We start from the raw sequence: 17129 nt of genomic DNA, 5'->3' as shown, positions 1-17129 counted from the left end.
ACGTTGCGAGTGCAGTCACCCCGCCGGACTCGCCGTTTCTAATCTTAAATGATGGCGTATGTCGACTCGTTCGAGAGTACAAACCACCTCCCATTCGTCAAAGCTCTTATAGCTCTGCCGGATAGCAACCTTAAAGCGACCGGTTATGTTTTTGTGGGACAGGCTTGGCTTTTGCACAGCCATCCGGCTCTTGAGGTTGCCTTCTGTTAGTCGTCCCTTCACAAATGAGACCGGGGCATAACCTCCTGCAAAATAGTTGAACGATCCGGCATAATCTGCCGCGATGAAAACGTCGTCCGCCGTAGTGGTTGTTGCCCGCAGGCGCCGATCTTCTGTAGGCATAGAAGATGGGACTTTCATTTTTGTAAGCTTGCACCATGCGTGCAACTGTGCGAGTTCACTGAGAGCGCACCCTAATGAAGAGCCCCACGATCTGTATAATCTCTCCTTCTGGAACGCTACTAGGTAGTTGTAGCAATGCATTACATTTTTCGGATACAGCTTGAATTCGTTTGACTCCCTCTTGTTTTTCTGGGGCCTCAGTTGGTGCGATCCGCGGTGCTGTTTTAGTTTAGTGAAATCAGGCGATAAGAACACGAACGCAACGAGATGAGTTCCTGCAAGTGTGTTGCATTCCACCATCCAGCAAGTGTGGCAGCGTAGAAGTCCGCGCCGGCGCCGGGGAAGCTTTAGGGTAATGGTAGCACCAAGATTAGACGATGCGGGGAAATCTGCTTAATGTTTGAACAGCAGGATCGCTTCCCTTTCCTCTCAAAGCTACAGCGTGCGTACGGAGATTGTTACGGCCATCCACTCGAGCGTTGCAAGTCATATTCAGAGCGACAGCACCAATTCATTGCGCAAAGAGGACAAAAAGGAGGGCCGCTGCACTCCCTTAGCCTTAGGGTCGCTTTTCTGTGCCAGAAATGTTTGCTCTAGGCGCCTTAGCCACCGTTTTCGCCACTTGCTACATGAAGTTAACTCGGTGCGTGGCGACCACAGGAAAATGTGAAAGCAGATCTGTTTGACCACTTTGAGGCGAGCATCGCATAAATTAATAAAAATGCGCTCCGTTAGACAATGAGCAAAACTATAGGTCGAAGAATTCCGCTAAACCATACCCGACGGGAGTGAAAAAAAAGGACATACCAACTGATTGTCTCTCGATCACATCGGTTACCCGATGATTAGTAAAAGTTCGGCTAGCATTCGATAGCTCGGCTCTCAGTCACGTACTGCGCACATTTTTCCAACAAGTTATTGCACGAACGTTAATGCTCGGGGTCATTCTTATTGACATCGAGAAAGATCTTTTTGAGCAAAAATATAACTTAGGCATTAGAACAAATAATCATAATGCACTCTTTTCGGGCCGTATCGCAGTAGATATCAGTGATCATTTGCCCGTTTTCTTGCGTCTAGAAAAACGACTCCATACGAAGGCAAATGCACAAGCTCGGCGGCAAATTATTTCTCAAGAAAGGCTTGAGCAATTTAGGAGCCGCATTGCTTTAGTGTACTGGAATCACGTATACAAAGAAAACACAGCTGAGGGCGCTGATCACAAATTCCATGAAATTTTTCTTATATTGTGCAATGACTGCTTGCCTGTGATTGACATAACGCCTTGCAAGAATACTCGTAAACCCTGGATGAACCGTCGCCTTACACGACTTGTGAAAAAGAAACACAAGATGTTTGAACAATTCATTAAAACTAGGGACGTGGACGTACTAGTCAGGGATAAATAATTGCGCAATCATTTAAATAAAGAAATTACGATGGCTAAGACCGCTTACTATAACAACTTATTTGATCACCAGCCTCCTAGCAACCCCAAAGGAAAATGGAGGCGCTTAAACTTATTCTTAAATAAAATCACACACGGCAGGAAGATAACAAGTTTAATCGATGGCAAAGAAACCTCTGCTCCACACCTCGCAAACACATTTAATAAATTCTTCTCCGAAGTAGGTTCTAGCCAGTTTAATGCTGGCATCTCCAAATTTTTATGCGGCCAGTTAAAAGCATCGCTCTTCCTTTGGCCAACGGACGAAGCTGAAGTTTTTTCAATATGCAGAAAATAAAGATACCTGTAGTCTTGATGAACCCAATATACAGAGCCCACCAGTTATATATGTTCTTGACATAATTACGCCATGCCTATACCTATATATATATATATATATATATATATATATATATATATATATATATATATATATATATATATATATATATATATATATATATATATATATATATATATATATATATATATATATATATATAGAACAGTAGTGGCCCTGGGGGACGCCATTCGAAATTGTTAGAATCCGTGAAAAGAAATGATTAATCACCACATATTGATACCGTGAACTCAGATGAGATTTAATTAGGCTGAGAGCATGCCCGCGTATGCCGTAGTGCTCCAGTTTTGCATAAAGAACACCGTGATTTAAGCAATCGAAGGCTTTGCTGAAGTCAACAAAAACACCCAGAGCTAAAAGCTGTGACTCAAAATGTTTCAATATGTATTCTTTCTGAACCAGTAGTGCATGCTCCGTAGACCTATTGTCTGTAAAACCATATTGACAGTCAGTTATCACGGAGTGTTTATACAGAAAATGTTGAAGACGGATGCGAATTAGCTGTTCTAAACCCTTAGAAAAATACGGAAGTATAGAAACTGGTGTATATATATATATATATATATATATATATATATATATATATATATATATATATATATATATATATATATATATATATGATATCCGTAACATCAGTAACCATGCAAAATATATTATATATGCAGACGACACCAGTCTATTCTTCTCTTCCAATGATGTACACCGTTTAGTAGATACCGCAAACCGTACGCTCTTATCACTTGCCACATGGTCATCAGTTAACTCACAAAAAATAAACAAAGAGAGAACTAAAGTAGTACTCTTCCTTCTTAAAGGAAAACAAGTATTTCACCGCCCCTCGCTATACCTCAGTGACAGTGTAATCGAGTACGTGGACACCATTAAATCATTGTGCGTGACGTTCGGCAGTAGGATGACATGGGATGCACATGTTAATAACCTTGCATCAACACTTTCTAGGATCGTCGGAATTGCGTTGCGTAACAGGCATACTTTACCCATCAAAACTAAGATTACTTTGCATTATGTATTTTTCTATTCCCACCTAAGCTATTGTTTTTTTGTCTGGGGCAACAAAACTGTACCTAACGTTCTAAAACTGCAAACATTGCAAAAGAAAATGATTCGTGCAATTGTCAACGGGTCGTATGATTCGGTTAATAGACACATTTACCTACATTATAATATTGTACCAGTCAACAAATTATTTGACGACAGATTTCTGTTTTTATAAAACAGCGATAAAAAGGGGATTTATTTATTTCTAAAAATGTACCAATTACGTGTCGCCACTCATCGTACGACATCAGATTGCAGTGTATGTTCGCATTACCAAAATGCAGAACTAATTGTGGACTTTGTATGTTAAGGTATATTGTGCCAAAGTTCCTCAATACCTCATTTAGTGACCAAGTGAATGTTATGTCTCTGTTTCCCATCCGTAAAAGCTTTATTCAGCAATATGTGCTACAGTGCTGTCAAGTGCCTGCGTGTACTGTGCCACTGTGTGTTATTATAGCTGAACTGTCTTTTGCAGACAATTATTGCTGCCAACTACAAGATGTCTACAAGATATGTCTTGTTCAAATTTGTACTTTATTTACGCACTTGTACTCATTTTTTAGCAGTGGTTCGTTTTTGCCTCATGCCAACTTCTGACTTGTAAGGGCGTTGAGGCCCGTCAAGCGCTGCATCATTCGCTGCTTTTTTCTCACGATCCCCAGTTTGTATGCACAAACTTAAATAAAAGACTAATTGATTGATAGAGCGTTTAAGAAAATTGTGTTTGCGCAGCAGTGCTCTATCATGGTTGACACTTTCTGAGAAATAAAAATGTTATTTAACGCAAGTCAAGGAATGACACTGAAGGATTTGTCTTAATTCGCTGTTTGCTCAAGTCCCGGCTCGGCAAAGGCAGGCATGATTACATATCTGCCATGGCGCTAATTTTTTTCCGAGGCATTCGCTCTCATCTATGTGTTGCTAGGCCACATGTAGTGGTAGACGTTAGCCTGAATCAACGCGGGTCAACATGCATTTACGCGGCGCGCTGTCTTTATCTTCTGTTTCCAAGGCACTTTCGGGAACACCGCAGTAGCCTGCTTTCCTATGGCCTGCAGCATCTTGTTCTTTGTGGCGCGCGTAGATCGGGCTTACGCCTTCATGCGTCAGGAAGACTGAAAACGGACTTGAGAGAAGACGCACAAGAAAAGAAAAAGTTACGGGACTCGTGAGCATTTTTTTTTTGGAGAAGTACAGAGCGCTAAAGGTGTCAAGTGGGTGAGGAATACCAGCGAACACGCAGTACTGTGCGGAAACGTGATTTTTTTTTTACTGCCAGGCTTTCCACACAGGTTCGCAGATAGCATGCTGGAATATTAAGGTTTTTCCAATACAGTTTTTACACTCATTCTTCTCGCGGACGTCTCCTACAAAAAAAAAATAGACATCTGAGGAGCGGAAAAAATGGTTTCGAATTTATTAGCAGATTGTTCAAGGGAGCGCAGACCCAAATTTTCAGACGCAAAATACTTTATTCGTTGTTTTATGAGCGTAACGAGATGCCTTCTAGCAAATTTCAGTCGCAGGCGTTGAGTGGAATGTTACTTGATATGAATGTTCGAGGAGCCGCTGGGCATTTTCACCCCGATTGGCTGACGTCGCGGTACACTTGCTCCAATTATAGTGATGTCACCGAACCCAGTCGTCGTTCACCGGAACAACCAATGCATCTTGGCTACGCCGACGTCATCCTAGGTCGGCCGGTTGACCATGACGTCCAGATGCACTTCAGCGCTGGCGCCGACCGATCGAGGGCGAAACTGGCGGTGACAAATCGTTTTTAATTAATCACGCTGCGAACTTGTCTTTGGAGCTAATTTTCATGATTGCTACGCCTACAGGCCCCTTTCAAGGCAAAAAAAATGGACACTCAAAAACTTTGCGCCTGTACCTCGTTAGGAAACAATAGTTATATCGGAGGCACTGTGGAGGCACTGCTTCCAACTCTTCATGGAAATTGTTGGTGGCCGTCAGACAAAGGTCAATTAGCCAGGCGGCCACGGCGGTTGCTCAGTGCTTATGGCGCTCGGCTGCTGATCCGAAAGACGCAGGTTAGATCCCGGCCTCGGCAGTCGAATTTCGATGCAGGCGAAATTTTAGAGGCCCGTGTACTGTGTGGTGTCAGAGCACGTTAACGAGCCCCTGGCGGTTGAAATTTGCGAAGCAACACTACAGCGTCCCTGAAAGCATGAGACGCTTTGGCAGGTTAAACCCCGATAAACCAAAACAATTAGCCAGCCATCTAATTTATCAGAGATATCTTCCTCTTTGCAGGTATTATAGACTTGTTGCAAGTGTTTCATGAACGAATACGTCGCAAAGCATCAATAGGCGAATACCAAGGTAGGCATGTAGGACGCCCATTAGTCCGTGCAGAAATCTTCACCGCGCAGAAATAAGAAACAGCAATTGTCTTTATATTCGGACACTCGGGGAAGCTAATTACAATGTAGCACGTCGTTCCTGACCGTTTGAGCGCCTAGAAGTGACAACGGGCTAGCCAGACGTCGGCTACCCAGACGGAAACACAGTAGTTTGCGCACTTTTATAACTTACTTCATTTCCTCTCCGGCTCCATAAGCCTGAGAGAACATAGAGCTGCCTTATGGTGGGCGTCCGAAGTGTTTTCGCGGTCTGCGCGGTTGCTATTCGACCGCAACTCCGGCGTTCGACTGTGGTACGCGAGTCCCGAGAGCCGATACCCCAGCAATTCTCGGTGCTGCTCCTTGATGGGGTACTATGTTACAGTCGTCTATTTCCGTTGCGTGTCTGTCCCATGAGTCATGGTACTATCCATGGCACCTGCTCGCAGGTTCTGCAGCTCCTGCCACAGACACCTCCTGTATCCGTAGCCACCCTGCCAGTGTGAACCCCCTTAGGGATGCCGCACTCTGCCACCACTGCTTTCGGGCTTACCATCTGCAGTATTACAGCAGGCTGAGGAGGCGGGTAAGCATTCAAGAGCACTTTTGCGCAGTTTCACCGCGAGCTGGCAAAACGAAGTGTACCGTCGATAATCGTTCAGGCAGGCGCCGTCGTCTGCCTGCAAGCTGAGCACTGGAGTCAGTCGCGCGTGCAAAACTGTTCGGTTTGCCTTCCTCCTCTGTCGCAAGGCAGCGCTGCGCGGCAGAGTATACCCGGGCGCTTGGGTTTCTGCACGCTACTACGCAGCACTCTTGACGACGAAACAAAGAAACAGAGAAGTACATACGAGAGGCGAACTCTCAATTGTTCACGACTCATGCAACACTTTCTTTTTACAAATTTTTAGCACGTCGTGTGTCCGGTTATTTGGTTACCATTATGCACGTGTCGCCCACCTCTATTCGTTTTCGGTTATGTCTGCCTCTGTTTCTTTTAAGGAAATGCAAGGGTCGCTAACAAACATTTCAGTGTCTCCATCGAAAGTTGAGTGTGCCTCTCTAACCCTCTAACCTCTCTCTCTATCCTTTCACTCACATGTCCTAGTATGCTGGTGTCGCCAAACATAGCATGACACGTGCGCCGAGCACAATGCATGGCCAGGTTCCCTGTTTGCGTAGGGACCCCACAGTTCCAGGAATGTTCGCTTATTCGTTTAATAATGCATCTCTCTGATTGACCGTAGTAATTTTTTGCCGCATGAGATTGGAATTATTCGTGTGTCGCATTCTGCTTGCCTGTTTCTGTGGGCCTATTTATACGTGTGCGTGGATTACAGAGACACAAGTAATCTTCGAAGCAGACCCTGAAAGAAGTATTAGTGACCCTTGCATTACCCTAACAGAAACAAAAACAGTTACACATGTTCAACAAAGGGTAGAGTTTTGGCTACACGTGCACTGTCATCACCAAGCAATCGGACACATATGTTTTTAAAAAGTGTTACAGATGTAGTAATCAGTTGTGAGTTCGCGCCCCTGATGTACTTGTCCATTTCTTTATCAGTAATGATGTATAGTAGCGAGCAGAAAATCAAGATGCAGAACCAACTGGCCCCTGTCTCACCTTTGCTTACCTGAGAAGGTTGCACACCTAAAAGATCCAACATGCCAGGACAACTTGCCCTCTATTCCGCATTCGCTTCGGCCAGCATTCATTCAATCGACCCCATCGAATTATTTGAAGTTCCCGAATAATCCCCGACTTCGAGTCAAGCGACGCGGCAGTGAAAGCACGTCCATTCATTCATTCATTCATTCATTCATTCATTCATTCATTCATTCATTCATTCATTCATTCATTCATTCATTCATTCATTCGTCCGTAATAACGTTCATCACTGTCGCATCAGGCTAATAGCCATCACTGGACTGATGAGCACAAAATCCACTCAAACTCCTCCGGTGCAAAGAATACCGCCAAAAAAGCGTCCAGTGCAGCTCCTCCGGTGCAAAGAATACCGCCAAAAAAGCGTCCAGTGCAGAAAATGCAGTACGGATGATAAGCGCATCGAGGGACCATTTCTACACATTAGAAAAAGAAGAGTAGGGCAAATGAATTCCTCAGAAGAACAGCAGAGTCAGAACGAGCGCAAAACATCGTGACCAATGACACTTCATCACTCTAGAGCCGGCACGAGCTGCAACTGATAACATGCGGCATCTCTGCACAAGCCTAAGTACCAGTCACCGTGGTACCAGCGCACGCCAGCACACGTTAAAGAACGCCAGGTGGTCGAAATAATCCGGTGCCTTTCACTACGGTGTTTCTCATATCTTGAAATACTTTCGGATGTTAAATCCCATAAGCGCAAACCAAAAAAAAAGCGAACGCCCGGTACGATATTGCTGAAGATTGCGCATCGAGGTGCTGCCGAACAAGTGGCCGGCTAACCTAAAAGGCCTTCTGTGTCGTCTCTCTTATTTTCGTCACTGAACAAACGGGCGGGCAGAAAAAACGCTGCGCTGACTTGCGTGGTACTTCACAAAAAGTGGCCTGAAAGTATGATTTGATCCTTCCTAGTCAATCATTTAACGAATCTTTTCACCAGAAAGCAAGATGCGCCACCTCCCGCACGCAGAAGATCCTAAGGGAGTTGTTTGTGAAGGTCTCTCGGCCTCTTATAAGCACACGCCCAGATAAATAGATATCAGAAATGGCAAGAGTTTTTTTCGTGTCATTATATAAAGTAATGCCACATATAATGGTATGGACACTGTCTACATGTTTTAAATGGTAGTTGTAACATAAACACTGCTGAAAGGTTGCATGTTGTAATTCATAGCACAACGATTATTCCAAATTTATGCTAGTCATAATATTAATCTCAAAATTCATTTAAACTAATAGTGAAACCAGAGTCCTTCAGTACATTTTTGCTGGTCGCGAAGCCTCCGAAGAAGTACGATACAGGGACAGCAACTGTCGCTAGGGGCGCAACGGCGAGGCAGGGCTCAACGGAGCGCCAGCGGCGCTGCAGGGCACAGACGAAAGGCATTGCTATAAAAGACGCTGTCACGCATTCCGGAGCATTTTTAAGGTATCATTGTGTGAATATGGCCGAGCCACATGTGCAGAATAAAAAGCTACTTGATTGTGCCTCTAGCGAAAACAACAATCTTATAGGGTTGGCTTGGCAATATCAGCCAGCGGCACAATGTAGCAGGGGGTAAAGGGATTTCTTCCAGCTTCATTATAGCATAACGTCTGCGGGAATGCTTCCAACAGCAAATATATAGTGTCGACATTACAAGTACCAAAGTTCCGTCAAAGCCGGCGGCGCTCATAATAAAGTCGTCCACTTGAATTTGTAGTAAATTTATTTGTAGCATCAGCTCAAGGGGAAAAGAAGCGCGAGTTCAACTCCTGACACAAAGGTGAATTTAAAAAATTAGCAGTGGCTTAGCTCGGCTATGCCAGGATATACGTAGCATGAGGTACGCTGAGCCGCTGAGCATCAATTGCCGCTAAGCAGCATTTTCGCTCTTTTCTCCATGGCCATACCACACCGGCAAACGCCCCGCTATACGTATGCCCCCACTGATACCTCTGCGCATGCGCACAAAATGAGAGGCGCTATGAAGCGTCTCCGGCGCAGCGTCAGACTTGGCTAGTGCGCAACGGAGGCGCACAGCTGGGCACGCGCCGGCGCCAGTGCGTCGGCCGCGGCTATGAAGTCACTCCTCTCGAATGCGCAGACCGGCGAGGCGTGCCAGCTGTGCGTCGTGTGACGTCACTGCTCCTCGCGCATGCGCAGCACGGCTCTCCTAGAGCCACGCGAAGCTGGTCAACCTCGGCTAGTGTAGCTCACGCTACAAAATGTGCCGCCAGGTTTGCGATACAAATAGCGACTGCACACGGAACCAGTACATAGCCGCCTCGCATAACTGATTTCGACTGCGATGTGCAGCGGACACTGCTTGGCACGCACTCCATTTCTCGGGAAAAATAATTTCGTCAGAGCTGGGTTGATCAGCTGCGAGGAACACTAAATTTACCATCGAGCTTCGAAGTCATCCGCTACATCAGAAAACTTCTGCCAGCTATGCGCTAGCGTTCGAAGGCGAACGTTGAGAGTTAAATTTTATGTGAGTTGTTTATATCCAATTACAAAAATATTTCCTGCCTCAGGTTACAGGTATTTAAAAAATTCCGGCGAGTGACGAAACAAAAAATTGGCAGTAGCTTAACTTGGCTAACACTAGAATTCGGCGAAAGGCAAGGACACTTGGTAAGCGTCTGAGGCTCGTCAATGGCAACACCTCTGCATGCTCACAACAGCCGTTCAGTATATTATACCCACACGCTCACGTGGCTATGACGTAGCACAAGGTCTCAAGGCACCCCCATGGGATGTCATCACGTGGCTTCGCATCACCCTATCGGATGTTCTTAAGGCCAAAGGTCTACCCAAAGGTCACCCAATGTCAAAGGTCAAGTAAATGTCATGGGTCAAGGTCAGGAGTCAAGGGTTCGACACCATAACTGTACCACATATGGTCATACACGGTTAACGTGGTTGGGCTGAAGGTCGTCCAACGTCATTTATCCGGTCTACGCGACGACTGCTTTGCCTAGCGTAGTGAATCTTCTCGCTACAAAAAGCAAGCGTGCACCAAATACCAGTCATTCATCTGTTTTCACCCACAGTGTGTTATAACACGTAGTCCAGTTAAAGTTATCAAAGAAGAACACTCCACACTCGGCGCTCTTCCTCCTTAGCGTGCCAAGTGACAGCTGTAGGCTTCGCATTCTCCTCTATTCGCTTTCTTCCAGTGTTGTCCTTGGGAATAAATAATTGATGGTGCATCTGGTGAAGTGGCAGTTTACTCAGTACAGCTGCGTTATCTCTTCCTGCAATGCCGAGGCGCAGCACACTGCCTCGTCCACAGCAGCCCCTAATTTCTCTTTCAGCAACAAAGAAACATTTAAGATCACGAACACGCAGCTCGCGTGTCCGGGCGTTGTCCCAATATTGTAGCAAGCGAGTGCGCAACAAAGCGCGCAGCTGCTACTGCCCGGCTGTCTGCTATAGCCGTCGCTAATATCAGCACTGATGGTGAAGCTCGAGCACCGAATCGGCTCAATTTCCCTCTGTTTCGTGATGCGGCAACAGGTATACACAGGCGTCTTCGCGTCGTCGGCGCTTCCAAGGTCGAAATATCTATTCCTACTTCTGTGCAAACACACCCGGCGTGGCCACTGATTCCGCACCGTGAAACCAGAACAAGGACCGCGCCTCGTACTTTCTTGCTGGGAGCAGCGAGTTTCTCCTGCTCCCGCGTGGCGACAATACCACAGCATGACAGATCCGTATAAAACCACTCATGTTAAGTGCCCTTTGTAGACGCAGATGTTCGGAAAGTCGAAAGAAACATATTCGGTTTCCGGCCACGCAGCCTATTAGAGCACTTGACACCTACAGCTAAGACAGCAGCGCGGCGCACATAACATCTTCAACATCCGTCGTCGTAGACTCACGCAGAATTTCCTATTCGCAACACAAATTCAGCTGTAAAAATTACACGTCAATCACTCCCAACTTCCTTATGGCCCACACTCGAGGGCTAGAGGTGACGGAGTCATCCCTGCAAGCGCACAGTTCTATCCAATTACGTTACGCGGAAGCTTCATGACCAGTGAAGGGCAGTAAAGGGCTTTCTTACCCACCATGGTGACTTCCTGGCTTTTGAGTTTGGATTCTGATCCCAAGGTAGAAAATTCTACCCCGTCCATGGCGGCCGTATTTTGATGGAGGTGAAATGCAGACACTCCTGTGTACTGTGCGATGCAAGCGTACGTTAAATAGCACCAGGTGGACTGTATTAACCCGGAACCCTCCACAACGGCGTCGTCCCTCATAGAACATCTATCTTTTCTGGACGTCGAGGCCCTCAATCTACAACTTTGTTTCAATAGTTCAAGATAAAATTTATTGTTTGTTTGCAGATTATGCCGTGGTGTAAGTGACTATCCGAGCTCTTCTATGCGGAATTATTCGTCGAATATCCCAAGTCTCTTCCACCATAGATTCATCACTCCTCCAACGGCTATAATATAATAATGACCGCATTAAAGGCGGGAAAGCCTTCTCTGGAATGTGCACGAAAAATACGGAAATTTATACACGTCCTGTCGCGTGCGAAAGAAGCAGTACTGACACATATACACGCAGAACAAACAGGCGGGAAAGCACATTGAAGCATCATCTTTGTTTCTTGGATGCCCTGCTGTGTTTCGGCGTGAATGCTGGAGGCACGTAGCGCGCACTCTTTTCTCTCAGCGGTTCGGAAGGAGCAGCGCACTACGCGGTTTCTAATAACCAATCTAGACGCTAGAGCAGACACTCTTAATGATTCAATGTGGGGAATTAAGAGCAACGCATAGGTTTGTTTAAGAAGTTCTCAAGGCCAAGTTTCAGTCAGCCTTCCGTAGCTTTATCCGCGAAGGAAATTGAATTCCTGGCATAGGCAGCACGTGGTATAATTTTTCCTGCATGTCTGCGACAATTCTTTCAATAGCAGAATTCAAGCGGGCAGGCATACATATGATGCTGTTCTCTAAATTTGCAGTGAGGTAAAAATTAGCGCTCATCTTGCGCCCTCTCGTCTTTCGGCTGCTTTAGTTTTGTTAGTTTTGATTCACTCATGACACGTGTAAACCTTAAAAGAACGTCTTGTTGGGCAAGTTGGTAACTGTACATCTTTTTGGTTACAGGCGCGAAAACAGACACAACACATGGTAGAAAAACGGGACGGAGCGCCACTCACAATTGATTTATTTGAAGGCAACACGGACAAATATATACCATCGTACACGCAAGGTACACACATCCTTGCGTGTACGATGGAATATATTTGTCCGCGTTGCCTTCAAATAAATCAGTTGTGAGTGGTGCTCCGTCCCGTCTTTCTACCTTGTGTTGTGTATTGTTAGATGCGGGCCCCTGGTTCGCCTGTGCCGTCTCTCGCCAAGGTCGGTGTCCCCGGGTTCCGGATCGGGAGACTGCTGTAGTGGGGTTGACGAAGAGATGAGAGGGTCTTCGAGGTGAAGAAGAGACTGAAGGGTTTATTTACATTTTTACATAGTTCGAAAGAGTGAATCGGGAGCTGGCGATCACACGCCAGATCGCTGCTTAAATAGGGTCCCCTGTCCCCAGGTCCCTAGTTGGGGAATCTAGTTCATTAAAAATGCGTCGAATCACTGTGATGTAGATCACGTGTCCAGTCTTCCGGGTCCGCCTTCCAGGACGCCCCCAGCCACACACTCTTGCCACTTCTGGCAGACTATGGTCCGCGCTGTCCAGGCTTCAGTGATGAATAGCCCGAAGGGGGTCCCATGGCCGCGTCGAAGGTCAGTCACCTGCAATTCACAGCGGTAGCGTGGGAACGAAAGGATCCCACCGCAGTTTGCAGAAGCTTTCACGTGGAGCGTGGGACCGAAAGGCTACCACTGCAGTTTGCAGAAGGTTCCACGTATAAGGAAAAGCACAGTATAAGACGAAGTTGTATTCGAAGCACGAGGAATCCGGCGACGTTGGCTTAGTTAAACCCGGCCGCATTTGTCACGGCTCATTTGCAGTCCCGCCGCTCGCCGGCTCCCCCGTCGTCCCCTCCGGGAGAAACATGTCCCGGGTGGGTCCGGCGTTGAGAACAAAAGACAGGTTCACTAAAGCCGTTCTCAGACAGCGGATGGCCGTTTCACCCCGTAAACAGCAAGGGGGGGGGGGGGGGGGGACAAGGTCCCTTGTAGACGCCATCACCTGCATTCGTGGCGCCGCAACCACGTCGACGGCCCTTTGAAGCCTCTGTAGATTGATGATTCCCAGTGGCTTGAATATTCTTGGCATGTTGGCGTCTCAAAACGTAACAGTATGTTTTCGCGACTGTAACCAAAAAGGTGTAAACCTTAGTCTCCACGCATTACAGCGAGAGCTCCAATGGGGAGAAAAATATCCTTCTCAATTTGTGGCTAACACAATCATTGAAAAACGAATTGTAATCCTTAATAGTTTTCCAAGAAAGGACGATTTGGGAGTTCAGTAATGGCAGCAACCTCCCGTACGTGACACCTTCAGCGTTTCTGAGAGGATGTGCAATGCACTCAGCGCAAAATACAGCGATTCGTTGGTCTTGGTTTGGTAATTGGTGGCCGTATGGAACAGTTATCAAGGTTAAGTTTTGCCCTCTTTCCTGACCGCTACTCATGCCAAATAAGTTTAATGATAGTTACACGAGCATACGGGTCCCACCAACCAAGGATGGAGCTCGCGGAAGGCTGTACGCATTCGAGCGGTGAGGAAGACGTATTTTATAATTTTTCGGCTTACTCAGGTAATACATCAGCGCAAGTTTCACAAACAGGCTCCTTAAAACGCCCTTCGACTAAATTTAAGTTGGTGTAAAACAATAGCTACACTCGTCCTTCGAACCATGCTATCAGCAATATGCCACAAAGATGTATTCGCGCGGAGGTACCCGAAAGCAGAAAAATGTCGATCGCTTTCGAAGAATGTGATTCCGTAGAAAATAGTTATTTTTCATTGTAGTGCTGACGTGCAGAAATTCGCCAGTTTAATTGATCATGCCATTATCGTAGCACGAACATTCCGGCTTACTAGCCACAAAAGCATATAGTAATGACCACAGGATTTGCATTCTAGTCGCAATCCATTCTCGCTTGTGTCCTTGAATTTTCAACTTTCCGAGGGGGAAAAACCTGTGTTACTAACTGAAAGTTCCACTGGCTGCATAGTTGCATACTGCTCAGCCATAACACCCGACAAGCGGCATGTGTTTGTCGTTTGTTCTTCCTGTTAAATCACCTTACATCTAAACAAAGATGACTATGTAACTAATTTTGAACTGTCATTGACACCACCGTCAGGAAAAAAAATCGCTCTGCTTTCCTTACTTTCAGTGGATGCTGGATTCTTTCATATCTGTCTCTGTGAAATTATCAAGGCGAACACCATCAGTCGAGGTGTCGTCTTCCCATCCTTGAGGCTAGCCTTACTCGTTAATATGCAGGTTGCCCTAGGTAACTTGAGCCACGGCTTAAAAATATGCCGAGGCACTCTAAGACGGCGCGACCTTATGCAGGTAGCTGCCTGTTATCTATGGTGCAACTGACTCTATTTTTGTATTCTGCTTAATTATATAAATAATCGAGATTTGTTAACCAACTTCATAACACACAAATTTAGGCAAAAAATTCCAATTAGAGAGTATAAATTTCCAGCTATTTCGAATTAGTTTCTTCCGCCCACTGGAGATGCCCTTATCGCTTGCGCTCGTATAAATCGCACAGCCAGCAGCTGCGTCGCTGCCTCGTCACCTTTTATGCGGCAACACGCCCGGCGAAATGTTCCGTTCGTCTGTACGTGGAACGTTTGAGAGCACTGTAATCGGGGCTCGCAAACGTGCATGTCACGTGGCATTTTTTTTAAATTTCGCGGGCATCTGCAGTGAGTGGAAAACTAATACGTAATAGATGGAAATTTAGAAACTGTTCAATAGGCCGTTTGGTGGACCGTTCTACGACTTTTTATTAGAATTTTTCGCCAACTTCCTTGCTTGCGAATTTGATTAACTGATCTCGACTAATTATGCAATTAAGAAGAATACAAAATATACTGTGACTTGCTCCATACAACAGCCAGACACGTGTATTCGACCATGTCATCCTAAAGTGCGTCGGTATATTTTTAAACCATGGGTCAAGTTAGCTTGGCCATCCTGCATGTGCAGTTGTGCCCAAAGAAGCGGTGTTTTCGTGTCAAAAGTTGCCCGCATCAGAGCGGAGGCTACGAGCGCCAAGAGCCGGCTTCTGGTGGGCTCTCGGACGCGTGAGAACAGCAGGCATGTTAAAACCGCCCTCTCGCGCCCGCTGCGAATTTCCGGCATGCGAAGCATTGCCGGCGTTTTGCGAGTTTGCAGCTGTTGGAAAACTTGGGGAGGCAAGATGGTCGCTGCTTGCTTTTGCAATCACATAACACATTAGGCGGCGGCCGGAGACGCCCTTGATCGTTCTTGGACTAACCTCATCCCTCCCTCACCCGAAACCATGAAAGTAGTCAGGAGCAGGGCCTTACCCGACCATATAATATCGCGCTGTGCACTGGTGGAAGCGACAGTGCTTTATGAAAAGGAGATGTTTTTGGGATATAGACAATTTTATCGTGACCATGGAGTCAACACTGCTAGCTTATTGACAAACTAGTCGCTCTTAGCAGGCAACTTTGGAGTGCAAGCTTTCGCGACACATGAGGATAGGGGGAAACAGTGCACTCTTTTGGCCCACCGGAGACGTGTAAGCTAGCCGTGTACCGGTTTAGCGGACGCCTCCAGCGCACGCGCAGCGGCATGGGCGCGGCCAGGCGGCGCCGGTCCGCGTATTTTTTTGCGGCTGGACACGAATGCGCCGCGAGAGGGAAAGCACTGAAACGAGGTGGAGAGACGCTGCCTGGTTGGCTGAGCGATTCTCGCGGCCGGCTGTTACCAGCAGCGGGCAGCATCCCCCGCGCTGCCTGTCGCTTGCGCGGCAGCGGCGGGGCGCGCGTGCGTTCGCTCGACGCCGCGGCTGCTGCGGCCACGCGGGGTACGCATGTTTGCTACCCCGTAGGTAATCTGGGTAACACATGGTGCAGCCCTAAAACCACTATCATTGATCTCAGCCAGAAAATTTTCCTAGCCCAGCCTCTAAAGCCTGTATGTTATAATGAACATGGGAAGTGGGGCCAAACCATCGAAGCTGTTAAAATCATCTGTGGCTTTTAACAGCTACTGTCCATAGATGGCATGCGAAGACAAACTGCTGTATGGATGCTTGATATTTTTCCGATAGATGGCTCTTGAGTGTATCTGTTCCATTTTGATTTTTATAATGCAGCAGATATGGCTGTCAAAGGCAGATAATGGTCATTTGTCAAGCATCATTTGTCAAGAAAAGTCTTGCATATTGCACACATTTGCAAAAATTCATTTTTTTGAGGAACAGATTCCTAACAGTTCTATGTAATAATAGTAACAATACTTTATTGCTCCACAGTAATAATACATCTATTTGTTGAGTGAGCCCAAACTGCAATTTCTTGTAATGGTGTGTACCCAGCCGTCAGTACAAAATAGTTGCAATAGAAATCAGTTAAGCAATTCAGAATGAATGAAGCATGGTCAGTGGATGATCATGATAATAATGGATTTCTACGGCCAAAGAGCCCCATGGCACAAGGTATTTTCCATTTCTCAAGGTGGGGTCAAAGACCCATTTCCCAAGCATTTCACCCTAAATAAGCCGAGCACCAGACCAGGGAAAAACTTGTACCCACTGTATCACCAGTGGATACCCGGCGGCACTGGGGATAGAACCCCGCACCTCCCGCATGCGAGGCGAATGCTCAACCACCATGGTCAATGGAGGTTTTGGTTTTACCTAGAATGCTTTCAGTGAACTATTCAAGCGCACAGACAATCTATTAGTTGGAAAAGACAA

General features: G+C 46.3%; 1 protein-coding gene across 2 annotated transcripts in view; it reads left to right on the top strand.

Moving 5' to 3' along the window:
• The window catches only part of LOC144102531 (uncharacterized), a 122933-nt gene that overhangs the window by 5328 nt on the left and 100476 nt on the right, over nucleotides 1-17129 (top strand). For both annotated transcript variants that reach the window (XM_077635790.1, XM_077635783.1), the window contains exon 3: nucleotides 6028-6164. In XM_077635790.1, coding sequence (XP_077491916.1) covers nucleotides 6028-6164 — 137 coding nt within the window. The remainder of the gene's footprint in view (nucleotides 1-6027; nucleotides 6165-17129) is intronic.

This window comes from Amblyomma americanum, chromosome 1 (assembly GCF_052857255.1).
Source record: "Amblyomma americanum isolate KBUSLIRL-KWMA chromosome 1, ASM5285725v1, whole genome shotgun sequence".
Classification (NCBI taxonomy): Eukaryota; Metazoa; Arthropoda; class Arachnida; order Ixodida; family Ixodidae; genus Amblyomma; species Amblyomma americanum.
Note: the sequence above shows the minus strand (reverse complement) of the source record. Positions and strands in the feature narration are given on the sequence as shown.